Consider the following 27742-nt stretch of genomic DNA (forward strand, 5'->3'; position numbering starts at 1 on the left):
ATTTGTCTGTAACAGGAGAATTGTAGTAGATGTGCTAAAATGGACAGCTGGAGGTTCTCCCAGGCTCACAATGCCATCTTGGGTCCATTTGGAGAGCTTCTAACAGAGGATGACCTAATTTATCTGGAAAAGCAAATTGAGAGTGTGTCCATGCACAAGAACTGCAAAGGCTATGAAATGGAACTTGCTCGTCTGGCTGAAGAAATCCGGAACATTCTCCCGGCACCCATAGTCAACATCACAGTCAACCCCCAACACAGGAACCTCTATACACAGACTCCCCTGCCCGTTTGGTGCAACCGTATTTCAGGCATTGTGAAGAGTATGTCGCTACTTATGACTAACCTAACAGACTAGCCCTACTGCAAAATGCCAAACACTGAGCTTGTGAATGTCTTCTCTCAGGCTTCAGAGAGACCAGTCTCGAAAAGAGGCAGGAGGGAGAAGATAGAAAATGAGATCCACCAATTTGGGGTCTCTGTGAGGAATCTGAAGTACAACTTTGAGAATCAGAATGCTTCCTCTTTATAGGGCTCAGAGAGGACCGACTCATTGAGTACACAAGAACAAGAGTCAGTAGAAAATAGATCGGACGAGGCCTCTCAAAATCTTTTACAAAGACCAGAGGATGACCAGAGTAATGATTCAGATGCAGACTATATTGACATCAGTGAAGTAATAGAAAGTACAAGCTTGCGCAAGGAACGTATTGTGGTCTTGTTTCTGGGACAGTGGAAGAAGTCAGCTTACACTGTAACCTTAAAAAATGCCCAGAGGAAGCAACGTGTTGATTCTCTGGAGATGCCCAAGAAACCAAAGTGTGAACGCATAGCTAGCTTAGATATCACTCAGAAGATGACCATGGAGAATGGTAAATTGGGGCACTTCTTCAAACAGAGAAGTGCTATCAACAAGATGATTGGGAACTGGAGAAGCATGATATCCTTCGATACCGTTACGGCAGATCCGAAGACTCAACCGCCAACAGGCCATTTATTCACCTGATCAGTTCCTGCCCCGTGTAGATGGATCTCCTGTTGACTATGACACACTGACCCTGGACCTCTTCATGCTTGGCTACTTCCACATACTAGAGCTGGATTTGCCAGCAGATGAGAGGAAAATGAGACACCTGCTTTGCTTTGAAGTTTTTGACCATGTGGGTTGTTTTAGCTGGGAGACAGTCTGGGATTTCCACAAGGCTGTGATTCAGGACATTGAGGCTGGGAACCGGGAGTGGAAGGATGGATTTGAGGATATTAAAGTAAATTATTTTGGAGATGGATCAGGCCAACCAGAGCTTGAAAACTTAGAGCAGACAGTAGAAAAAGTAGAAACAAGGCACGTGCCTAAAGTCATCATTCAGACACCCACCCCAGATGAGGGAGATGCTCTGAAAAATGGTCCAGATATTAGTTGTCTGAGTAATGATGAGATTTGCAAATATATTGACCGTAGTTTTGCTTTCTGGAAAGAAAAGGAGGCAGAGATATTTGATTTTGAGGAATGACAATAAGCTTTTTTGTGGAAATGAACATACAGACTTCAGTGTTTGTGTAAACTACATTTCTATTCTTTCTGGATTTGCTGTAGAAATGGTAACAATATTTATGTAGTTTGATAATTTGGCATACATACTCCAATTTTCCAGGAGAATATGTGAAAGTCTGCCATAAACCGACCTGTTTGTTACATTTTAAAGCTGTGTCAGACTTATCAAAATTTGAAGCTATTTTATTGAAGTTTATGTTTCTCGTAGATGATCGGCAGACTTTTAGAGACTGTTTTGTTTTATCTTGCACCAATATTGGAGGTTGCTTACTGTAATAATGAAATAAATGATCAACTGACTGTTTTAGATTTGTGTCTATCTCTTTAAGAGCAGGTGGGAGCTCATCCATACACTTCAGATTCTGTGTATAGTCCCCCTGAATGACTGGCCTAAAAATAGCAGAGTGAAAGACAAGCATGCTGATAATGACTCTGCAGAAGAGAGTGTGTCATCATCTCACCCAGCGGCAACAAAATACTTTTTAACAAATGCTGTGAATAATGTATGATTTCTGCTTTTATTCTCTACTAGATAAGTTTATTTTAGAAATGTTCCTGTTTTGTTCTATTATAAAACAAATGACAATGCTAAGAAATTCAAGAACTATTCAAATATATCAATACTTCTGGTACTTCAGGTGTTTAACAATGGAGTTTGAAATGTTATTGTAATGTATTATGGTAAAATATACCATCATCTGAACAACAAAAAACATTGAGCACATGTTGACTTGAAATGACTTGAAAACTCTTCAAATATAATATAGTAAAAAAAATCAAGGGGAAATAATTTCTTGTTTTACATCCTCTGTGGCTTTGCCAATAATACTTTTGTATTTAGCAAGCAAACTGTCCCAGGCAAGGAAATTAAACTTGAATGGTAGTTAGTTTAATTCCTAGTAATATACACTCCCAGTGTGCTTTTCAAATAAATTGCCTTTGGCAACAATCTGTTTTTAAATCTGCCGATAAATGTCCAATAATTTGACTCGCATTGATGTGCTAACATGACTTCATTCCTGCTCATCCAGTTTGTTATTTAAATGTTCTGTCCCCAAGCCAAAAAGGCAAACAAATTGACGTCAGGTCAAATAGGCTGTCAGTAAACTAGACTGCTTTGTTCAAGAATGCCATAAAGGGATTGCATGTGACTCATACCCATTTTGTCTTGTCTTGTGTAGGTAAACCGTGAAAACAGCTGTTGCTTAGCTTTGAATACATTAAGGTCATAAGTCAGAGTGTCGTCATGGTGCGTAATGTAGACGACCTAGACTTTTGCCTCTCTTCCCATCCATAGAGCATCTTAGAGTGCCTGCGTTCCCTCTGTTCTCAACCCAAACTTGTGGATAGCACCTTAAGTGCTGGTGGACAGGATTTCCCCTGCCACCAGAGCATACTTGCACTCTGCAGCCATTACTTCTGTTCCATGTTTTCTGGAGATTTTTTAGAGAGCATTGCTGCTCGTGTCGAACTTCATGATGTAGATCCAAATGTGTTGTCAACCTTACTGGAATTTGCCTACACAGGGAAACTTTCCATCAACAAAAACAATGTAGAGGGACTTGTTTGCACTTCCAGCCAGCTCTAGTTCCATACCGTCCACACTGTATGTAGCCGATATCTGCAGCACCAAATAGATGCCACCAACTGCTTGGGAATCCTTGAGTTTGGAGAGATATAGCTGCCCTGAGGTGGTGGCCAAAGCCTGGAGCATATTTCTTGAAAACTTTGAGGCAGTGCAACAACATGAGGAGTTTTTGCTGATGCACAAAGACCGACTGGTGCCCTGCCTGCAGGATGAGGATCTGCATATAAGAGATGACTGTTCTTGTGCCCAGGCAGTTTTGCGCTGGGTCAGGAATTGTAGAGACAGTCGGATCTGCCACCTGCGAGAACTGTTCTGAACTGAAACCACTTTAGGATAGAGGGGACTACAGTATAAAGAACATTAACTTTTTGAGACATAAAGAAGAAACTGCCTGCATTATAGCCTTATGTTGTCTAGCCACCAATGGAGACATTTAAATTCAGATAAATCAGCCAAATCTTCCTAAATTGTCTAACTAACTTGCAGGAGGATCGAGAGGGTCTCAGTCCAACACCTGGTCCACCACAGAGACCTGGAAGTACATCACTCGTGAGGGAAAGTGGGTCACTGTTGCCCCAATGTTGTGGCCCAGGACAAACCACATCTCTGCAAATCTGAATGGAGAGATTTATGTAATTGGAGGTCAGAAAACAAATATATTTCCAATAAATAGCTGGAGCCTTCAGAGAACTGTTTTGGGGTAGAAAATTGGGTAGATTCCCCAGCAAAATTGGTCAAAATTTAGTAATTTCTGGACTCTCACTGTCCCAACACTGAAGTATGTGACTAACTTTACAGCAACCTCATGTAAATGAAAGCTGCACCTCATTGGTTTGTGTGCTGTGAAATATAATTCACTGACTATGCAGTGTTACAACCCTGTCATAGGTGAGACACAACACTTGTCAGCTTGGTTAGTATGTACTTCATGATTATTAAAGGAATAGCTCACCCAATAATGAATATTTTGTCATTATTTACTCACCTCAATGCTGTTCTAAACCTATAGGAATTTCTCTCTCCTGCAGAACACAAAAGGAAATAATTTAATGAATGTCCTGTTGGATGAATTCAGTACAATGGCAGTACAGAGAGACTCATTTTAATGCTTAATAAAGCACCCAAAAGTGTCATAAAGTAGTCCATGCAACTTGTATATCATATACCAACACTTCTGAAGGCATACATCACTTTGTGTAATAAACAGACTGTAATTAAAGTCGTTATTTAAAAAAATATATAATTTAAGATCTAAAATTAAATATGGTAGCTATGTTTCTTGTGAACATAACCAAATGTAATGGTATTATATCGCAAGCTCATTGGTTATTGCAACTGTTAAATTAAGTGTTAGTCAGTGTGTACTGCTATTGTATTGATTTGAGCCAACGGAACATTCATTCAATTATTTCCTTTTGTGTTCCACTGAAGAAGGTAACCCCAAATGGGTTTGGAACAACATGAGCATCCTTTTAATAATTATAGAATTTTCCTTTTTGGGTGAACTGTTGATTAATAGATATTACAAGTATCCGTAATAACAAACCACACTTGTCACTATAATAACTTGTCACATAACATAATTAACACCTTATTTTGAAAAGTTATTATGCTATAGGTTGGGACAAATGATTCAAAATAAATGTATGAAGCACTTTACAACTTGCAGTGTATATTATGATGTTTTTGTTGGCTCATAAAGGTTTGCGCTCATGTAGCCCTACTAATATGTAGGCACATGACTACAGTTCCCTTTCAAGTCGGTCACTTTGACGCTGCATCAGTTTAGCTGATGCTATGGTATAACTCCACCCAGGAGAGGTGATCTCTGAAGCTCTTTAGAATCATGCAGTGTTTCCCCTATATGCATTCATTAGTGGCACACCGCCACTGCTAAGTATGAGCGCCACTGCTGAGATTTGACATGGTTCAATAATACTCTTTATGCAACGTTATGCTTGCTAGCTCCAGTCAGCTCCACGCTTTTTACCCTGCGCACATTTAAATATGGCTGGTATGAAATTAATGTGACCCCACCACATACACAAATACAGGCATGTACTCACAATGGCATCGCCATATTGCAGTCCAATGTGAGTGTGTCCTGCATCTGAGAAGCGGGATACCCGCAGGACCTGGAATTCGGTGCGGGATTGCGGGCAATGTGCGTAAATGTAATCATTCACTTATGTTCCACGTTCATAAAGCGGGGAATTCCCACACACCTTTATTCACTTTAACATGTAGCTGAGCATTGGAAAACCAATCCACACAGATGAGCAAATCAAATCAATAATCTTGTTTTTGTATCAAACTCCATCAAATTCCAATTCCAGAATCTGCGCTAGTAAATCAGATATTCCGTGTCCCTATTTCTCTCCCTCTCTTGTGCAGCTCAATGAACACTTGATGACTTTAGAGCAAGTATGGACAGTGAGGAAGTCACATTTGATTGAACTTAAGATTCAACATGCAAATGGCATTGTACCGCATCTCTCTGTATGCGGGTGATGCACTAAACCTATCGCTCCTTTATAATTAAGAAGTAAAGCTGTCAATGTTGCAAGCGCAGGACATCGGAGCAATCTAGCTTTGATGCCTGTTTATCGTGGTGCTCCCTCACAAAGTCACAAAACAGCACATTTGACAAGAAAAGCAGAAACAGCAAAAAATGCCTGGTGTAAAATCCTACCAGAAATATAATGGGTGACGACGAGTATCTACTGCGGGGTGAAGAAAAATCTCTTTAACACCTGTTAATCTCTCTAGAGCTCCATCTGACCTATACAGATATTTTCTCTGATATCGTCACCTTCCTAAAATAATTGCCTAAGTCATTTTTTGACAAAAATGATTTTTTTGCATAAGTCATCTCCTCATGATGCTGGCCACCTTTGGTAAAATCGCCCACATCCTCAGTTGAACAGATCACGCAATTCTACCTTTTTGAGTGACATTATCAATAAATATCATATATTCAATTATTGGTTCAGTGTTTTGTGTTTTCTGAGAAAAGTGAAAAAATGACTTAGGCAATTATTTTAGGAAGGTGACGATATGTGAATCAGTCGGTTTTAAAAAGTATGTAAAAATATACATAAATAATAACAAAATAGTAATACAAATACTATGTATAATATTAATAATATGTATAATATGAACATATATAATTTTCTACCTTTAATATAAATATTATCCTATAAGCAAGGTTCTATCTTTCAGGATTTTTTTTTCCAAGTCCTCGTGATGGCGTAGTGACTCAATCCGGGTGACAGATGATGATTCTCAGTTGACTCCGCATCTGAGACCGTCAATACAGCATCTTATCACGTGGTTTGTATTACCACAGAGACATAGCACTTGTGGAGGCTTCACTTGTCACATGCCCCACCGCGAGAGATAACCACATTGTAGCGACCACGAGGAGGTAACTCCATGTGACTCTACCCTCCCTAGCAACCGGGCCAATTTGGTTGCTTAGTAGACCTGGCTGGAGTCATTCAGCATGCCCTGGATTCAAACTTGCGACTCCAGGGGTGGTAGTCGGCATCTTTACTCGTTGAGCTACCCAGGCCCCCCTTTCAGGATATTTTCAATGCTTTTTGTCAACATTAAATGGCTATTTTTTTTTTTATTAACAATTTTATTGATTACAATCATAAAACATATAAACAACATAAAAATGGAATCAATAATTCATATTAAACCCCTCCCCCCGAACACCCACCCAACACAAACACGCCCTACTGTGGTCACCAACAACTAGAACAGTAGAACATTTTTCTGACACGGCACACTTTTTACGACTAAAAAATTCTACGGCACACGACTATCCCACATAGGCTAACCATCCTCAATATTTTTCCTTTTCAAGAACTTGTCCATGTTTTCTGTCCATCTTAGTAGCGTGTTTACTTGTGATGTTTGAAATTCAGCTATGCAAAAATAAAAATAAAAAATAAAGTCACATACAGTGCTTGCGTTAGACTTTGTCATCGTAGGTAATTTTGATGGACAGGGTCACAAAAATTTGGTCATACTCTATTATTACCCGTCATTTTAATTTTCATATTTTAATGATAATAAGACATTTAAATTTTTGTTCACATTTTCATTTTTAATCAGGACGAGCATATAGCAGATTATACATTTATTTATTTTTTGAAGAGAACGTATGAACAACAGAGACACCACACCAAGCAGATTAATGTTTTTTTCCCACCGCAGTGACAGCAGAGGCCATGAAAACACGACATAAGAACAACGCAATATTACAAAAAACTTATACGATTAAAATATGAACAAAACATTTAAAAAATTAACTGAACAGAACTCAATTGACAACTCAAACTTTCCGCCTGATCCACATCGACTTAAACTGTGTGCTTGCCTGTGCGTAATAAAACGCTTCAAGGGAGACTGATACTGAGGTAATTGTCATTCCATTTTGCCTCTTTGCCTCAGACAGACGACTTCTCGTAGCAGTTTTAATTTGAGGTGTGCTTCTTGAAGAAACACTATATCATATTTCTTACGTTTAAGAAAAGAAATAACATTCCTTCTTTTTATGGGGTGCCCCAACCCATTCACATTCCATGTGGAGAGAGACAATCCACTTATATTAACAGTTGACATTTTGACATATTAGAAAAAAATGTATTGTGTGTCAAAAACTAAATTATAAAGACCACGTTCCAAAATTAGAGCAACAAACAAACCCTGAACTTCCCCTAAACGGAAAAAGAAAAACGTGCGCACGACAGCACCAGCCGGCATCCATCCCTCTAAACTCAAACGGTCCATGTACGCCTACGAGAGCCCCTGTGACAGCTTTGCCGTCTGATTGCTCAAATCCAGTGCTTCTGTACAAATATTGTGAAACCGAATTATACAGCAGAAAATAAACTATAAAACAAACTCTAGCCAATAGGTGGGATGTACACACAAAAAAAGGTGTTCAGTTCTTCGGACAGACAAGTGAATGTTTAGTGAGTCAGGCTTAATTGGCTGTTACATAAAATACATAAAAGCCCTAATCACTCCAATGTTTTGCAAGAAATATTCCACAGAACAAACTCCAACTAATAAGAGGCATAAGAACAAAGAACGTGCAGATTCAACCACAACTGTCTTGAAGGAGTGTTACTTCACAAAACATACTCCGGCTGCTAGGCGCAACCAGCACAAAAAGAAACAAAGAAGGCGCCCAACTTCCTCAAACAGTCAAGTGAATGTTCAGTGAGTCAGGTCCACTAAGCTGCATTACACAATAACTTACTCCATTGACTCTATGATTGATAATGCATGCTGTGGGCATGTGAGAGTTTAATGCATTCCTTGAATCGATCACGTTTCTGTCTTGTTGAATTCACAAAGTCTGAGAACAAGAAAATGTTGTGGTTCTTCCAAGAAAGCCTTCCTTTAGTCCTCGCCTTGCTTGACACAAGATCTTTATCGGATGATCTCAGAAATATGGCCAGAATTGACCGGGGCCTGTGTCCCTCAGCTGATCTCCGAGCTTTCCAGCTTATGGCCTGTTATGTCGAGCAGAATCAGGAAGAGCTCGTCAAGGAATTTCACCATATCTCGGCCTTCTTCGTTCTCAGGAATACCAACAATTCTACAAAACTATGATTCTCAAGGTCTTTCAATTTTTCCAAATCGTGTTCCAAGTCTGCCTTGATCGTTAGCGTATTAGCAACTAATTCCCTCTCCAATGACTCCAGATAGTCAATCTGTCCCCGATTCTTGTAACCAACTCCCAGAATTTTGTCTCCATGGTAGTGATCGATCGACGTGTTACAGCATAATCCTCCCAAGTCTTTGTAAATTCATACAGACATGATAGGTGTGGGTAAGAAACTGAAAATTTTACATTCTTCTTCTTGTGTTTTTGGTTTTTCACATTCTTCATGCATCCCGTCCTCTCCTGGGTAGGGGAAGCTTTTCATACAAAAAAGTACTTGGATATTGATCTGTTTCTCACCCACACCTATCATATCACTTCTGAAAATATGGATTAAAACACTGGAATCATATGGATTACTTTCTGGGTTGAGCGGCATGTCCTGAACTACCTTTATAACTGGTTGTTTTTAGCACAGTCAGAGGAACAGGTGTGCAAAGTGAACTCAGTGACCTGTTGAAGCATTTGGGCCTCAGAGTCAATTGGGCAAAGAGCATGTTGGCCCCTGGACATTAGATTTCCTTCTTATGAATGAATCTCAACTCAGTGACCATGTAGGTGCATCTGTTCGACAACTGCACTTGATGCTTAACGAGCTTCAAGCTGGGGAGGGCATTTCTGCTGAAACATTTTCAGTGAGCCCTGGGACTCATGGGCGCCACTGCCATAACCCCTTCAGGGTTGCTACATATGAGGTCTCGTCAATATTGGCTCAACTTGATAGCGCCTCACCATTTGTGGCAACACGGTCACTTACATCTTGTGTTGATGCCACTGCTTAGCCACTCTAGCCATTTGGAACATGCCCATGACAACGCACAAGAGCGTCCGGTTTCGCTGGCACCCACCTCGAGCAAGTGCTGTGATATCAACTTTTTCACTGGTGACTTCAACTAGTAATCAGAACTCAGTTTGCTTATGCACGTTCTTAAGATATACAGTTACAATCAAAATTATTCAACCCCCCAAGACAGTACGGATTTACAAAGGGAAGCATTTCTGATGATCCAGATCGTTTAAACTTTACATCTATATCAGTTGAGTGACACATTCAAAGTCATAGTGTGAATATATAGCGTAATATTTCTAAATAGCAGGATTTAAAAAACAATACAGCCATGTCATATTTATTCAACCCCTATTGTATGTAGCACTTTCTTAAATATGTAAGGCTACACAAGTAATTGTTTTAAAACAAAATTAAGTCATCAATCTGCACTGGCACTTATTTAAGTTTTAAAATTTAAGTTTAGCATTGTAAGCAAAAATGTATTTCTATGCAAAAATGCAATTAAAAACTAGAAAAAGTTCGTCGAGACAAACTTTAAGTTGGCTTGTGAAAGTTTGGACCAGAAAGTTTGAAGAAGTTTAAAGTAGTTTGAAGTTTAAATTAGTTTAAATTAGTTTATAGTTTAAAGTAGTTTGAAGTTTAAAGTAGTTTATAGTTTAAATGAGTTTAAAGTTTAAATTAGTTTGTAGTTTAAATTAGTTTAAAGTTTAAAGTAGTTTGTAGTTTAAAGTAGTTTAAATTTTAACGTAGTTGCTAGATAGATATAGATAGATATTTACCCCCAGATAGATAGATAGATAGATAGAGAGAGAGAGATAGATATTTACCCTCAGATAGATAGATAGATAGATAAATATTGACCCTCAAATAGATAGATAGATAGATATTGACCCTCAGATAGATAGATAGATAGATAGACAGACAGATAGATGCTAGCATGTTTTTAGCATGTTTTAGCACTTCGCTAGGCGATGCTAGCATGTGTTAGCATGATGTTAGCACGTTTATAGCATCTTTTAGCACTTCGCTTGGCGATGCTAGCATGTGTTAGCATGATGCTAGCACGTTTTTAGCATGTTTTAGCACTTCGCTTGGCTATGCTAGCATGTTTTAGCATGATGCTAGCATGTTTTTAGCATGTTTTAGCACTTCGCTAGGCGATGCTAGCATGTGTTAAAATGATGCTAGCACGTTTTTAGCATGTTTTAGCACTTCGCTAGGCGATGCTAGCATGTGTTAGCATGATGCTAGCACGTCTTTAGCGTGTTTTAGCACTTCGCTAGGCGATGCTAGCATGTGTTAGCATGATGCTAGCACGTCTTTAGCGTGTTTTAGCACTTCGCTAGGCGATGCTAGCATGTGTTAGCATGATGCTAAGACGGTTTATAGCATGTTTTAGCGACTTCGCTAGGCGATGCTAAGCATGTGTTAGCATGATGCTAAGCATGTTTTTAGCATGTTTTAGCGACTTCGCTAGGTGATTTTAGCATGTGTTAACATGATGCTAAGCAGGTTTATAGCATGTTTTAACACTTAGCTAGGCAATGCTAAGCATTTGTTAACATGATGCTATCACGTTTTTAGCATTGTTTAAGCACTTCGCTAGGTGATGCTAGCATGTGTTAGCATGATGCTAGCACGCTTTTAGCATGTTTTAGCACTTCGCTAGGCGATGCTAGATGTGTTAACATGATGCTAGCACGTTTTTAGCATATTTTAGCACTCGCTAGGTCGATGCTAACATGTGTTAGCATGATGCTAGCACGCTTTTAAGCATGTTTTAGCACTTCGCTAGGCGATGCTAGCATGTGTTAGCATGATGCTAGCACGTTTTTAGCATGTTTTAGCAATTCGCTTGGCGATGCTAGCATGTGTTAGCATGATGCTAGCATGTTTTTAGCATGTTTTAGCACTCCGCTAGGCGATGCTAGCATGTGTTAGCATGATGCTAGCACATTTTTAGCATGTTTTAGCACTTCGCTAGGCAATGCTAGCATGAATTAGCATGATTCCCAAACAAATGACTCTAATGAGCCGGTTCTTTTGAATCCACAGCGTGAAACATACAGTGTGACCAGTGTAATCTGATTCCCAAATGAATGACTCTAATGAGCCGGTTCTTTTGAATCTACAGTGTGAAACATACAGTGTGACCAGTGTAGTCTGATTCCCAAATGAATGACTCTAATGAGCCGGTTCTTTTGAATCTACAATGTGAAACATACAGTGTGACCAGTGTAGTCTGATTCCCAAATGAATGACTCTAATGAGCCGGTTCTTTTGAATCTACAATTTGAAACTTACAGTGTGACCAGTGTAGTCTGATTCCCAAAAGAATGACTCTAATGAGCCAGTTCTACAGTGTAGTGTTAAAAAAGTTTAACTTAGTTGCTAGATAGATAGACAGACAGACAGACAGACAGACAGACAGACAGACAGACAGACAGATAGATAGATAGATATTTACCCTTAGATATATAGAGAGATAGATATAGATAGATAGATATTTTTCCTCAGATAGATAGATAGATAGATAGAGAGAGAGAGATATTTACCCACAGATAGATAGATAGACAGACAGAAAGATGCTAGCACGTTTTTAGCATGTTTTAGCACTTCACTAGGCGATTTTAGCATGATGCTAGCATATTTTTAGCTTTTTTTAGCACTTCGCTAGTCAATGCTAGCATGTGTTAGCATGATGCTAGCACGTTTTTAGCATGTTTTAGCGTGTGGCTATGAAGATTTTAGGTCATTACTTTTTGGCTGCTTGATAAAATAAATCCTCTGAGGGAGAGAGAGAGGGAGAGATGCAGGGCTGACAGGCCCTTTTTGTCTGTGTGTGTGAAAATGTCAGTTGGGATTTAAATTTCTGAACATTCCGCAATGTTAAGTCAATGGGAGTTTTTTCCGAGTTTGATCGTCATTTTTAGGAAAACCGTAAGTCCGATCAGTTAGAAAAGATATAGCAACTCGAGTCAGAACAGTTTGAGTGTCTGAGCCGAGTTTGGAGTATGTGGAGTTAAAGCTCTAGGAGGAGTAGGATATAGAAATTTCACCGCTAAGAAGAATAATAATAACTAGAAAAAGTTTGTCGAGACAAACTTTAAGTTGGCTTGTGAAAGTTTGGACCAGAAAGTTTGAAGTTTAAAGTAGTTTGAAGTTTAAATTAGTTTATAGTTTAAATTAGTTTAAAGTTTAAATTAGTCTAAAGTTTAAATTAGTTTGAATTTTAAAGTAGTTTGAAGTTTAAAGTAGTTTATAGTTTAAATTAGTTTAAAGTTTAAATTAGTCTAAAGTTTAAATTAGTTTGAATTTTAAAGTAGTTTGAAGTTTAAAGTAGTAGTTTAAATAGAAGTTTAAATTAGTCTAAAGTTTAAATTAGTTTGAATTTTAAAGTAGTTTGAAGTTTAAAGTAGTTTATAGTTTAAATTAGTTTAAAGTTTAAATTAGTCTAAAGTTTAAATTAGTTTGAATTTTAAAGTAGTTTGAAGTTTAAAGTAGTTTATAGTTTAAATTAGTTTAAAGTTTAAATTAGTCTAAAGTTTAAATTAGTTTGAATTTTAAAGTAGTTTGAAGTTTAAATTAGTTTATAGTTTAAATTAGTTTAAAGTTTAAATTAGTCTAAAGTTTAAATGAGTTTAAAGATAGTTTAAGTAAGTAGTTTGTAGTTTAAAGTAGTTAAAAGTTTAACTTAGTTGCTAGATAGATAGATAGATAGATAGATAGATAGATAGATAGATAGACAGACACTCAGATAGATAGATAGAGAGATAGATAGATATTTACCCTCAGATAGATAGATAGATATAGATAGATAGATATTTACCCTCAGATAGATAGATAGATAGATAGATATTGACCCTCAAATAGATAGATAGATAGATAGATATTGACCCTCAAATAGATAGATAGATAGATATTGACCCTCAGATAGATAGATAGATAGATAGACAGACAGATAGATGCTAGCACGTTTTTAGCATTTTTTAGTACTTCGCTAGGTGATGCTAGCATGTGTTAGCATGATGCTAGCACGTTTTTAGCATGATTTAACACTTCGCTAGGCGATGCTAACATGTGTTAGCATGATGCTACGTTGTTTTTAGCATGTTTTGGCACTCCGCTAGGCGATGCTAACATGTGTTAGCATGATGCTAGCACGTTTTTAGCATGTTTTAACACTTCGCTAGGCGATGCTAGCATGTGTTAGCATGATGCTAGCACGTTTTTAGCATTTTTTAGCACTTCGCTAGGCGATGCTAACATGATGCTAACACGTTTTTAGCATGTTTTAGCACTTCGCTAGGCGATGCTAGCATGTGTTAGCATGATGCTAGCACGTTTTTAGCATTTTTTAGCACTTCGCTAGGCGATGCTAGCATGTGTTAGCATGATGCTAGCACGTTTTTAGCATGTTTTAGCACTTCGCTAGGCGATGCTAGCATGTGTTAGCATGATGCTAGCACGTTTTTAGCATGTTTTAGCACTTCGCTAGGCGATGCTAGCATGTGTTAGCATGATGTTAGCACGTTTTTAGCATGTTTTAAGACTTCGCTAGGCGATGCTAGCATGTGTTAACATGATGCTAGCACGTTTTTAGCATTTTTTAGCACTTCGCTAGGCGATGCTAGCATGTGTTAGCATGATGCTAGCACGTTTTTAGCATGTTTTAACACTTCGCTAGGCGATGCTAGCATGTGTTAACATGATGCTAGCGACGTTTTTAGCATGTTTTAAGCACTTCGCTAGGCGATGCTTAGCACGTTTTTAGCATGTTTTAACACTTCGCTAGGCGATGCTAGCATGTGTTAAGCATGATGCTAGCACGTTTTTAGCATGTTTTAGCGACTTCGCTAGGCGATGCTAGCATGTGTTAACATGATGCTAGCATGTTTTTAGCATTTTTTAGCACTTCGCTAGGCGATGCTAGCACGTTTTTAGCATGTTTTAGCCCTTCGCTAGGCGATGCTAGCTTGTGTTAGCATGATGCTAGCACGTTTTTAGCATGTTTTAGCACTTCGCTAGGCGATTTTAGCATGATGCTAGCACATTTTTAGCTTGTTTTAACACTTCGCTAGTCAATGCTAGCATGTGTTAGCATGATGCTAGCATGTTTTTAGCATGTTTTAGCGTGTGGCTATGAAGATTTTAGGTCATTACTTTTTGGCTGCTTGATAAATAAATCCTCTGAGGGAGAGAGAGAGGAGAGATGCAGGGCTGACAGGCCCTTTTTGTCTGTGTGTGTGAAAATGTCAGTTGGGATTTAAATTTCTGAACATTCCGCAATGTTAAGTCAATGGGAGTTTTTTCCGAGTTTGATCGTCATTTTTAGGAAAACCGTAAGTCCGATCAGTTAGAAAAGATATAGCAACTCGAGTCAGAACAGTTTGAGTGTCTGAGCCGAGTTTGGAGTATGTGGAGTTAAAGCTCTAGGAGGAGTTAGATATAGAAATTTCACCGCTAAGAAGAATAAGCGGAATAATAATAAGTTTAAGTAGGATTTCAGTAAGTTGGCTTTCACAAGCCAACTTAACTAGAAAAAAGTTTGTTCGAGACAAACTTTAAGTTGGCTTGTGAAAGTTTGGACCAGAAAGTTTGAAGTTTAAAGTAGTTTGAAGTTTAAATTAGTTTATAGTTTAAATTAGTTTAAAGTTTAAATTAGTCTAAAGTTTAAATTAGTTTGAATTTTAAAATAGTTTGAAGTTTAAAGTAGTTTGAAGTTTAAATTAGTCTAAAGTTTAAATTAGTTTGAATTTTAAAGTAGTTTGAAGTTTAAATTAGTCTAAAGTTTAAATTAGTTTGAATTTTAAAGTAGTTTGAAGTTTAAATTAGTTTATAGTTTAAATTAGTTTAAAGTTTAAAGTAGTTTATAGTTTAAAGTAGTTTGAAGTTTAAAGTAGTTTATAGTTTAAATGAGTTTAAAGTTTAAATTAGTTTAAAGTTTAAAGTAGTTTGTAGTTTAAAGTAGTTAAAAGTTTAACTTAGTTGCTAGATAGATAGATAGATAGATAGATAGACACTCAGATAGATAGATAGATAGATATTTACCCTCAGATAGATAGATAGATATAGATAGATAGATATTTACCCTCAGATATATAGATAGATATTGACCCTCAAATAGATAGATAGATAGATAGATAGATAGAAAGATAGATAGATAGATAGATAGATAGATAGATAGATAGATATTGACCCTCAGATAGATAGATAGATAGATAGACAGACAGATGCTAGCACGTTTTTAGCATTTTTTAGTACTTCGCTAGGTGATGCTAGCATGTGTTAGCATGATGCTAGCATGTTTTTAGCATCTTTTAGCACTTCGCTAGGCGATGCTAGCATGTGTTAGCATGATGCTAGCACATTTTTAGCATGTTTTAGCACTTCGCTAGGCGATGCTAGCATGTGTTAGCATGATGCTAGCACTTTTTTAGCATGTTTTAGCACTTCGCTAGGCGATGCTAGCATGTGTTACCAGTGTAGACTGATTCCCAAACAAATGACTCTAATGAGCCGGTTCTTTTGAATCTACAGTATGAAACATACAGTGTGACCAGTGTAGTCTGATTACAAAATTAATGACTCTAATGAGCCAGTTCTTTTGAATCCACAATGTGAAACATACAGTGTGACCAGTGTAATCTGATTCCCAAACAAATGACTCTAATGAGCCGGTTCTTTTGAATCTACAGTGTGAAACATACAGTGTGACCAGTGTAGACTGATTCCCAAACAAATGACTCTAATGAGCCGGTTCTTCTGAATCTACAGTGTGAAACATACAGTGTGACCAGTGTAGTCTGATTCCCAAATTAATGACTCTAATGAGCCGGTTCTTTTGAATCTAGTGTGAAACATACAGTGTGACCAGTGTAGTCTGATTCCCAAATTAATGACTCTAATGAGCCAGTTCTTTTGAATCTAAAATGTGAAACATACAGTGTGACCAGTGTAGTCTGATTCCCAAATTAATGACTCTAATGAGCCAGTTCTTTTGAATCTACAAGGTGAAACATACAGTGTGACCAGTTTAGTCTGATTCCCAAATTAATGACTCTAATGGGCCGGTTCTTTTGAATCTACAGTGTGAAACATACAGTGTGACCAGTGTAGTCTGATTCCCAAATTAATGACTCTAATGAGCCAGTTCTTTTGAATCTACAATGTGAAACATACAGTGTGACCAGTGTAATCTGATTACAAATTAATGACTCTAATGGGCCGGTTCTTTTGAATCTACAGTGTGAAACATACAGTGTGACCAGTGTAGTCTGATTCCCAAATGAATGACTCTAATGAGCCGGTTCTTTTGAATCTACAATGTGAAACATACAGTGTGACCAGTGTAGTCTGATTCCCAAATGAATGACTCTAATGAGCCGGTTCTTTTGAATCTACAATGTGAAACTTACAGTGTGACCAGTGTAGTCTGATTCCCAAATGAATGACTCTAATGAGCCAGTTCTACAGTGTAGTGTTAAAAAAGTTTAACTTAGTTGCTAGATAGATAGATAGACAGACAGACAGACAGACAGACAGACAGACAGACAGATAGATAGATAGATATTTACCCTTAGATATATAGAGAGATAGATATAGATAGATAGATATTTTTCCTCAGATAGATAGATAGATAGATAGAGAGAGAGAGATATTTACCCACAGATAGATAGATAGACAGACAGAAAGATGCTAGCACGTTTTTAGCATGTTTTAGCACTTCACTAGGCGATTTTAGCATGATGCTAGCATATTTTTAGCTTTTTTTAGCACTTCGCTAGTCAATGCTAGCATGTGTTAGCATGATGCTAGCACGTTTTTAGCATGTTTTAGCGTGTGGCTATGAAGATTTTAGGTCATTACTTTTTGGCTTCTTGATAAAATAAATCCTCTGAGGGAGAGAGAGAGGGAGAGATGCAGGGCTGACAGGCCCTTTTTGTCTGTGTGTGTGAAAATGTCAGTTGGGATTTAAATTTCTGAACATTCCGCAATGTTAAGTCAATGGGAGTTTTTTCCGAGTTTGATCGTCATTTTTAGGAAAACCGTAAGTCCGATCAGTTAGAAAAGATATAGCAATTCGAGTCAGAACAGTTTGAGTGTCTGAGCCGAGTTTGGAGTATGTGGAGTTAAAGCTCTAGGAGGAGTAGGATATAGAAATTTCACCGCTAAGAAGAATAATAATAACTAGAAAAAAATGTTCGTCGAGACAAACTTTAAGTTGGCTTGTGAAAGTTTGGACCAGAAAGTTTGAAGAAGTTTAAAGTAGTTTGAAGTTTAAATTAGTTTAAAATTTAAAGTAGTTTATAGTTTAAATTAGTTTGTAGTTTAAATTAGTTTGAAGTATAAATTAGTTTGTAGTTTAAATTAGTTTGAAGTTTAAATTAGTTTAAATTAGTTTAAAGTAGTTTATAGTTTAAAGTAGTTTATAGTTTAGTTTAGTTTAAATTAGTTTAAAGTAGTTTAAAGTTTAACTTAGTTGCTAGATAGATAGATAGATAGATAGATAGATAGATAGATAGATAGATAGATAGATAGACAGACACTCAGATAGATAGAGAGATAGATAGATAGATATTTACCCTCAGATAGATAGATAGATCGATAGATAGATAGACATTGACCCTCAGAGAGATAGATAGACAACAGACAGACAGAGAGACAGAGAGACAGATAGATAGATAGATAGATAGATAGATAGATAGATAGATAGATAGATAGATAGATAGATAGATATTGACCCTCAGATAGATAGATAGATAGATAGATGATTGATTGATTGATTGATTGATTGATCCTTGCTACCCTGAGTCCCATGAACAAAGCCAGAAGTCTTTATGTTGTTCTGTTGCAGAGATATGTGATTTGTTACTCGGTTGCTAGGGTAACCCCATCTGGTTGTTAGGCAGTCACCATAGTGATACTTATCAAGTGTTCTTGACATCCTGATTGAAATAAACCAACCCAGAAGTCTCTACGATTTTCTGGTCCAGAGATATTTGATTTGTTACTCGGTTGCTAGGGTAACCCCATCTGGTTGCTAGGCAGTTACCTTAGTGATACTAATGAAGTGTCCTTGCCATCCTGATTGAAATAAGTCAATCCGGAAGTCTCTACGTTTTTCTGATGCAGAGATATGTGATTTGTTACTCGGTTGCTAAGGTAACCCCATGTGGTTGCTAGGCAGTTACCATAGTGATACTTATCAACTCTCCTTGCCATCCTGATTGAAATAAATCAACCTAGAAGTCTCTCTGATTTTCTGGTGCAGAGATATGTGATTTGTTACTCGGTTGCTAGGGTAACCCCATCTGGTTGTTAGGCAGTCACCATAGTGATACTTATCAAGTCTTCTTGCCATCCTGTTTGAAATAAACCAACCCAGAAGTCTCTACGATTTTCTGTTGCAGAGATATGTGATTTGTTACTCGGTTGCTAGGGTAACCCCATCTGGTTGTTAGGCAGTCACCATAGTGATACTTATCAAGTCTTCTTGCCATCCTGATTGAAATAAACCAACCCAGAAGTCTCTACGATTTTCTGATGCAGAGATATGTGATTTGTTACTCGGTTGCTAAGGTAACCCCATGTGGTTGCTAGGCAGTTACCATAGTGATACTTATCAAGTCTCCTTGCCATCCTGATTGAAATAAATCAACCCAGAAGTCTCTCTGATTTTCTGGTGCAGAGATATAGTTATTGCTAAACGGTTGCTAGGGTACTCTGTTTAGTTGCTAGGGAGTGGCTTGACCATTGCCAATCATGAAACTCCAAAGGCTGCTTGTCAGTATGAATGATATAAACCAACTCCCATGCCTCTGTGACATTCAGAATGGAAGATATCCCTCTATGGATTTTGGTTGTTAAGGTGCTCGACAATGGTTGCTAGAGAGGGGCTAGGAAGTGTTGAGGTGATTCATGATTGGCTGTTTGCTGCCCCGAGTCAAACGAGACCACCCTTGTGTTTCTATGACACTTCTATCCGGAGATATCCCTTTGATATCTTTCATTAGAAGTCTATGGGAGTTGTTGCTAAGGTGCTTTAAATTGTTGCTAGGGCGTGGCTTGATAGCTTCACAATGATCCCGAGAGACTGATTGGTCGTCTGAGTAAAATGAGCCCGCCCCTTGTCTCTATGACACTGTGATCCAGAGCTATGTTCAATACAAAATCCAGGGCTGACAGGCCCTTTTTGTCTGTGTGTGTTCCCAAATTAATGACTCTAATGAGCCGGTTCTTTTGACTCTACAGTGTGAAACATACAGTGTGACCAGTGTAGTCTGATTCCCAAATTAATGACTCTAATGATCCAGTTCTTTTGACTCTACAATGTGAAACATACAGTGTGACCAGTGTAGTCTGATTCCCAAATTAATGACTCTAATGAGCCAGTTCTTTTGACTCTACAATGTGAAACATACAGTGTGACCAGTGTAGTCTGATTCCCAAATTAATGACTCTAATGAGCCAGTTCTTTTGAATCTACAATGTGAAACATACAGTGTGACCAGTGTAGTCTGATTCCCAAATGAATGACTCTAATGAGCCAGTTCTTTTGAATCTACAATGTGAAACATACAGTGTGACCAGTTTAGTCTGATTCCCAAATGAATGACTCTAATGAGCCAGTTCTTTTGAATCTACAATGTGAAACATACAGTGTGACCAGTTTAGTCTGATTCCCAAATGAATGACTGTAATGAGCCAGTTCTTTTGAATCTACAGTGTGAAACATACAGTGTGACCAGTGTAGTCTGATTCCCAAATGAATGACTCTAATGAGCCAGTTCTTTTGAATCTACAGTGTGAAACATACAGTGTGACCAGTGTAGTCTGATTCCCAAATTAACGACTCTATTGAGCCAGTTCTTTTGAATCTACAATGTGAAACATACAGTATGACCAGTGTAGTCTGATTCCCAAATTAATGACTCTAATTAGCCAGTTCTTTTGAATCTACAATGTGAAACTTACAGTGTGACCAGTTTAGCCTGATTCCCAAATGAATGACTCTAATGAGCCAGTTCTACAGTGTAGTGTTAAAAAAGTTTAACTTAGTTGCTAGATAGATAGATAGATAGATAGATAGATAGATAGATAGATAGATAGATAGATAGATAGATAGATATTTATTTACCCTTAGATATACAGAGAGATAGATATAGATTGATAGAGAGAGAGAGATAGATATTTACCCTCAGATAGATAGATAGATAGATAGATAGATAGATAGATAGATAGATAGATAGATATTGACCCTCAGATAGATGCTAGCACGTTTTTAGCATGTTTTATCGTGTGGCTAGGAAGATTTTAGGTCATTACTTTTTGGCTGATTGATAAAAGAAATCCTCTGAGGGAGAGAGAGAGGGAGAGATGCAGGGCTGACAGGCCCTTTTTGTCTGTGTGTGTGAAAATGTCAGTTTGGATTTAAATTTCTGAACATTCCGCAATGTTAAGTCAATGGGATTTTTCCAGTTATGATCATCCGCTGTGGAAAAACCATAAGTCCGGTCAGTTAGAAAAGATATAGCACACTATTCGGGATTAGTGTGAAGGTCTGTGCCGAGTTTGGTGCATGTAGCTTAAAAGCTCTAGGAGGAGTTAGTCTTGGTAATTTTAGTCTCATAATAATAATAATAATAAAAATAATAATAATAAGTTTAAATAGAATTTCAGTAAGTTGACTCTCACAAGCCAACTTAATAATAACTAGAAAAAAAAGTTTGTCGAGACAAACTTTAAGTTGGCTTGTGAAAGTTTGGACCAGAAAGTTTGAAGAAGTTTAAAGTAGTTTATAGTTTAAAGTAGTTTGAAGTTTAAAGTAGTTTGTAGTTTAAAGTAGTTTAAAGTTAAACTTAGTTGCTAGATAGACAGATAGATACATAGAGAGATAGACACTCAGATAGATAGATAGATATTTACCCTCAGATAGATAGATAGATAGATAGATATTGACCCTCAAATAGATAGATAGATAGATAGATAGATAGATAGATAGATAGATAGATAGATAGATATTGACCCTCAAATAGATAGATAGATAGATAGATAGATATTGACCCTCAGATAGATAGATAGATAGATAGACAGACAGATAGATGCTAGCACGTTTTTAGCATGATTTAACACTTCGCTAGGCGATGCTAACATGTGTTAGCATGATGCTACGCTGTTTTTAGCATGTTTTAGCACTCCGCTAGGCGATGCTAGCATGTGTTAACATGATGCTAAGACGTTTTTAGCATTTTTTAGCACTTCGGCTAGGCGATGCTAGCATGTGTTAGCATGATGCTTAAGCACGCTTTTAGCATGTTTTAAGCACTTCGCTAGGCGATGCTAGCATGTGTTAAGCATGATGCTAAGCACGTTTTTAGCATGTTTTAGCACTTCGCTAGGCGATGCTAGCATGTGTTAAGCATGATGCTAAGCACGTTTTTAGCATGTTTTAACACTTCGCTAGGCGATGCTAAGCATGTGTTAGCATGATGCTAAGCACGCTTTTAGCATTTTTAGCACTTCGCTAGGCGATGCTAAGACGTTTTTAGCATGTTTTAACACTTCGCTAGGTGATGCTAAGCATGTGTTAAGCATGATGCTAAGACGCTTTTAGCATGTTTTAAGCACTTCGCTAGGCGATGCTAGCATGTGTTAACATGATGCTAGCATGTTTTTAGCATTTTTTAGCACTTCGCTAGGCGATGCTAAGACGCTTTTAGCATGATTTAGCCCTTCGCTAGGCGATGCTAGCTTGTGTTAGCATGATGCTAGCACGTTTTTAGCATGTTTTAGCACTTCGCTAGGCGATTTTAGCATGATGCTAGCACATTTTTAGCTTGTTTTAACACTTCGCTAGTCAATGCTAAGCATGTGTTAGCATGATGCTAGCATGTTTTTAGCATGTTTTAGCGTGTGGCTATGAAGATTTTAGGTCATTACTTTTTGGCTGCTTGATAAATAAATCCTCTGAGGGAGAGAGAGGGAGAGATGCAGGGCTGACAGGCCCTTTTTGTCTGTGTGTGTGAAAATGTCAGTTGGGATTTAAATTTCTGAACATTCCGCAATGTTAAGTCAATGGGAGTTTTTCCGAGTTTGATCGTCATTTTTAGGAAAACCGTAAGTCCGATCAGTTAGAAAAGATATAGCAACTCGAGTCAGAACAGTTTGAGTGTCTGAGCCGAGTTTGGAGTATGTGGAGTTAAAGCTCTAGGAGGAGTTAGATATAGAAATTTCACCGCTAAGAAGAATAAGCGGAATAATAATAAGTTTAAGTAGGATTTCAGTAAGTTAGAGTTTTCACAAGCCAACTTAATAATAATAGTTTGAAGTTTAAGTAGCTTAAGTTTATCAGTAAAGTTTGAAGCTCAGTTTACAAGTTTAACTTAAGTTTAAGTTTAAATTAGTTTGAAGTTTAAATTAGTCTAAAGTTTAAATTAGTTTGAACTTTAAAGTTGGTTTGATAGTTTAAATTAGTTTGAAGTTTAGAATTAGTTTGAAGTTTAAAGTAGTTTGAAGTTTAAATTAGTTTATAGTTTAAATTAGTTTAAAGTTTAAATTAGTCTAAAGTTTAAATTAGTTTGAATTTTAAAGTAGTTTGAAGATTAAATTAGTTCAAAGTTTAAAGTAGTCTAAAGTTTAAATTAGTTTGAATTTTAAAGTAGTTTATTGTTTAAAGTAGTTTGAAGTTTAAAGTAGTTTATAGTTTAAATGAGTTTAAAGTTTAAATTAGTTTAAAGTTTAAAGTAGTTTGTAGTTTAAAGTAGTTAAAAGTTTAACTTAGTTGCTAGATAGATAGATAGATAGATAGACACTCAGATAGATAGATAGAGAGATAGATAGATAGATATTTACCCTCAGATAGATAGATAGATATAGATAGATAAATATTTACCCTCAGATAGATAGATAGATAGATAGATAGATAGATAGATAGATACTGACCCTCAAATAGATAGATAGATAGATAGATAGATAGATAGATAGATATTGACCCTCAGATAGATAGATAGATAGACAGACAGATAGATGCTAGCACGTTTTTAGCATTTTTTAGTACTTCGCTAGGTGATACTAGCATGTGTTAGCATGATGCTAGCACGTTTTTAGCATCTTTTAGCACTTCGCTTGGCGATGCTAGCATGTGTTAGCATGATGCTAGCATGTTTTTAGCATGTTTTAGCACTTCGCTAGGTGATGCTAACATGTGTTAGCATGATGCTATTATGTTTTTAGCATGTTTTAGCATGTGTTAGCATGATGCTAGCACGTTTTTAGCATTTTTTAGCACTTCGCTAGGCGATGCTAGCATGTGTTAAGCATGATGCTAAGCACGCTTTTAGCATGTTTTAGCACTTCGCTAGGCGATGCTAGCATGTGTTAGCATGATGCTAGCACGTTTTTAGCATGTTTTAGCACTTCGCTAGGCGATGCTAGCATGTGTTAACATGATGCTAAGACGCTTTTAGCATTTTTTAGCACTTCGCTAGGCGATGCTAAGCATGTGTTAAGCATGATGCTAGCATGTTTTTAGCATGTTTTAAGCACTTCGCTAGGCGATGCTAAGCATGTGTTAAGCATGATGCTAAGACGTTTTTAGCATGTTTTAACACTTCGCTAGGCGATGCTAAGCATGTGTTAAGCATGATGCTAAGACGTTTTTAGCATTTTTAAGCACTTCGCTAGGCGATGCTAAGCACGCTTTTAGCATGTTTTAACACTTCGCTAGGCGATGCTAGCATGTGTTAAGCATGATGCTAAGCACGTTTTTAGCATGTTTTAAGACTTCGCTAGGCGATGCTAGCATGTGTTAACATGATGCTAGCATGTTTTTAGCATTTTTAGCACTTCGCTAGGCGATGCTAGCACGTTTTTAGCATGATTTAGCCCTTCGCTAGGCGATGCTAGCTTGTGTTAGCATGATGCTAGCACGTTTTTAGCATGTTTTAGCACTTCGCTAGGCGATTTTAGCATGATGCTAGCACATTTTTAGCTTGTTTTAACACTTCGCTAGTCAATGCTAGCATGTGTTAGCATGATGCTAGCATGTTTTTAGCATGTTTTAGCGTGTGGCTATGAAGATTTTAGGTCATTACTTTTTGGCTGCTTGATAAATAAATCCTCTGAGGGAGAGAGAGAGGGAGAGATGCAGGGCTGACAGGCCCTTTTTGTCTGTGTGTGTGAAAATGTCAGTTGGGATTTAAATTTCTGAACATTCCGCAATGTTAAGTCAATGGGAGTTTTTTCCGAGTTTGATCGTCATTTTTAGGAAAACCGTAAGTCCGATCAGTTAGAAAAGATATAGCAACTCGAGTCAGAACAGTTTGAGTGTCTGAGCCGAGTTTGGAGTATGTGGAGTTAAAGCTCTAGGAGGAGTTAGATATAGAAATTTCACCGCTAAGAAGAATAAGCGGAATAATAATAAGTTTAAGTAGGATTTCAGTAAGTTGGCTTTCACAAGCCAACTTAACTAGAAAAAGTTCGTCGAGACAAACTTTAAGTTGGCTTGTGAAAGTTTGGACCAGAAAGTTTGAAGAAGTTTAAAGTAGTTTGAAGTTTAAAGTAGTTTGAAGTTTAAAGTAGTTTGAAGTTTACTTTTTGGCTGGTTGATAAAAGAAATCCTCTGAGGGAGAGAGAGAGGGAGAGATGCAGGGCTGACAGGCCCTTTTTGTCTGTGTGTGTGAAAATGTCAGTTGGAATTTGAATTTCTGAACATTCCGCAATGTTAAGTCAATGGGAGTTTTTTCCGAGTTTGATCGTCATTTTTAGGAAAACCGTAAGTCCGATCAGTTAGAAAAGATATAGCACACTATTCGGGATTAGTCTGAAGGTCTGTGCCGAGTTTGGTGCCTGTAGCTTAAAAGCTCTAGGAGGAGTAGCGTATAGAAATTTCTGAGTAAGAAGAATAATAATAACTAGAAAAAGTTCGTCGAGACAAACTTTAAGTTGGCTTGTGAAAGTTTGGACCAGAAAGTTTGAAGTTTAAAGTAGTTTGAAGTTTAAAGTAGTTTGAAGTTTAAATTAGTTTAAAGTTTAAATTAGTTTAAAGTTTAAATTAGTTTAAAGTTTAAATTAGTCTAAAGTTTAAATTAGTTTGAATTTTAAAGTAGTTTGAAGATTAAATTAGTTCAAAGTTTAAAGTAGTCTAAAGTTTAAATTAGTTTGAATTTTAAAGTAGTTTATTGTTTAAAGTAGTTTGAAGTTTAAAGCAGTTTATAGTTTAAATGAGTTTAAAGTTTAAATTAGTTTAAAGTTCAAAGTAGTTTGTAGTTTAAAGTAGTTAAAAGTTTAACTTAGTTGCTAGATAGATAGATAGATAGATAGACACTCAGATATACAGATAGAGAGATAGATAGATTGATATTTACCCTCAGATAGATAGATAGATATAGATAGATAAATATTTACCCTCAGATAGATAGATAGATAGATAGATAGATAGATACTGACCCTCAAATAGATAGATAGATAGATAGATAGATAGATAGATATTGACCCTCAGATAGATAGATAGATAGACAGACAGATAGATGCTAGCACGTTTTTAGCATTTTTTAGTACTTCGCTAGGTGATACTAGCATGTGTTAGCATGATGCTAGCACGTTTTTAGCATCTTTTAGCACTTCGCTTGGCGATGCTAGCATGTGTTAGCATGATGCTAGCATGTTTTTAGCATGTTTTAGCACTTCGCTAGGTGATGCTAACATGTGTTAGCATGATGCTATTATGTTTTTAGCATGTTTTAGCATGTGTTAGCATGATGCTAGCACGTTTTTAGCATTTTTTAGCACTTCGCTAGGCGATGCTAGCATGTGTTAGCATGATGCTAGCACGTTTTTAGCATTTTTTAGCACTTCGCTAGGCGATGCTAGCATGTGTTAGCATGATGCTAAGCACATTTTTAGCACTTCAGCTAGGCGATGCTAGCATGTGTTAACATGATGCTAAGCACGTTTTTAGCATTTTTTAGCACTTCGCTAGGCGATGCTAAGCATGTGTTAGCATGATGCTAGCATGTTTTTAGCATGTTTTAGCACTCGCTAGGCGATGCTAAGCATGTGTTAAGCATGATGCTAGCGACGCTTTTAGCATGTTTTAGCACTTCGCTAGGCGATGCTAGCATGTGTTAGCATGATGCTAGCACGTTTTTAGCTTGTTTTAAGCACTTCGCTAGGCGATGCTAACATGTGTTAACATGATGCTAAGCACGCTTTTAGCATGTTTTAGCGTGTGGCTATGAAGATTTTAGGTCATTACTTTTTGGCTGCTTGATAAAATAAATCCTCTGAGGGAGACAGAGAGGGAGAGATGCAGGGCTGACAGGCCCTTTTTGTCTGTGTGTGTGAAAATGTCAGTTTGGATTTAAATTTCTGAACATTCCGCAATGTTAAGTCAATGGGAGTTTTTCCGAGTTTTGATCGTCAGTTTTAGGAAAACCGTAAGTCCGATCAGTTAGAAAAGATATAGCACACTATTCGGGATTAGTCTGAAGGTCTGTGCCGAGTTTGGTGCATGTAGCTTTAAAGCTCTAGGAGGAGTTAGTCTTGGTAATTTTAGTCTCAGAATAATAATAATAACTAGATTAAAAAGTTTGAGTACAAACTTTAAGTTGGCTTGTGAAAGTTTGGACCAGAAAGTTTGAAGAAGTTTAAAGTAGTTTGAAGTTTAAATTACTTTAAATTAGTTTATAGTTTAAAGTAGTTTATAGTTTAAAGTAGTTTATAGTTTAAAGTAGTTTGAAGTTTAAAGTAGTTTAAATGAGTTTAAAGTAGTTTAAATGAGTTTAAAGTAGTTTATAGTTTAAAGTAGTTTATAGTTTAAAGTAGTTTGAAGTTTAAAGTAGTTTGAAGTTTAAAGTAGTTTGTAGTTTAAAGTTTAACTTAGTTGCTAGATAGATAGATAGATGGATAGATAGATAAATAGATGGACATACAGACAGATAGACAGATAGATAGATAGATAAATAGATATTGACCCTCAGATAGATAGAGATACAGAGATAGATAGATAGACCCTCAGATAGATAGATAGATAGATAGAGAGAGAGAGAGATAGATCGATATAGATAGATAGACATTGACCCTCAAATAGATAGATAGACAACAGACAGACAGAGAGACAGACAGA

At 37.1% G+C, this 27742-nt stretch overlaps 1 protein-coding gene and 1 pseudogene across 1 annotated transcript in view; both read left to right on the plus strand.

Moving 5' to 3' along the window:
• Nucleotides 1-1510, plus strand: part of LOC127653736 (espin-like protein) — a 54195-nt gene extending 52685 nt beyond the window's left edge. The window contains 2 exon segments of the mRNA XM_052140524.1: nucleotides 16-945; nucleotides 947-1510. Of these exon segments, the coding sequence (XP_051996484.1) occupies nucleotides 16-945; nucleotides 947-1510 (1494 nt within the window).
• A 1287-nt stretch (nucleotides 1511-2797) lies between these two features.
• The window catches only part of LOC127653737 (kelch-like protein 30), a 73594-nt pseudogene continuing 48649 nt past the window's right edge, over nucleotides 2798-27742 (plus strand).

The sequence above is a fragment of the Xyrauchen texanus genome, chromosome 13 (genome assembly GCF_025860055.1).
Source record: "Xyrauchen texanus isolate HMW12.3.18 chromosome 13, RBS_HiC_50CHRs, whole genome shotgun sequence".
NCBI lineage: Eukaryota > Metazoa > Chordata > Actinopteri > Cypriniformes > Catostomidae > Xyrauchen > Xyrauchen texanus.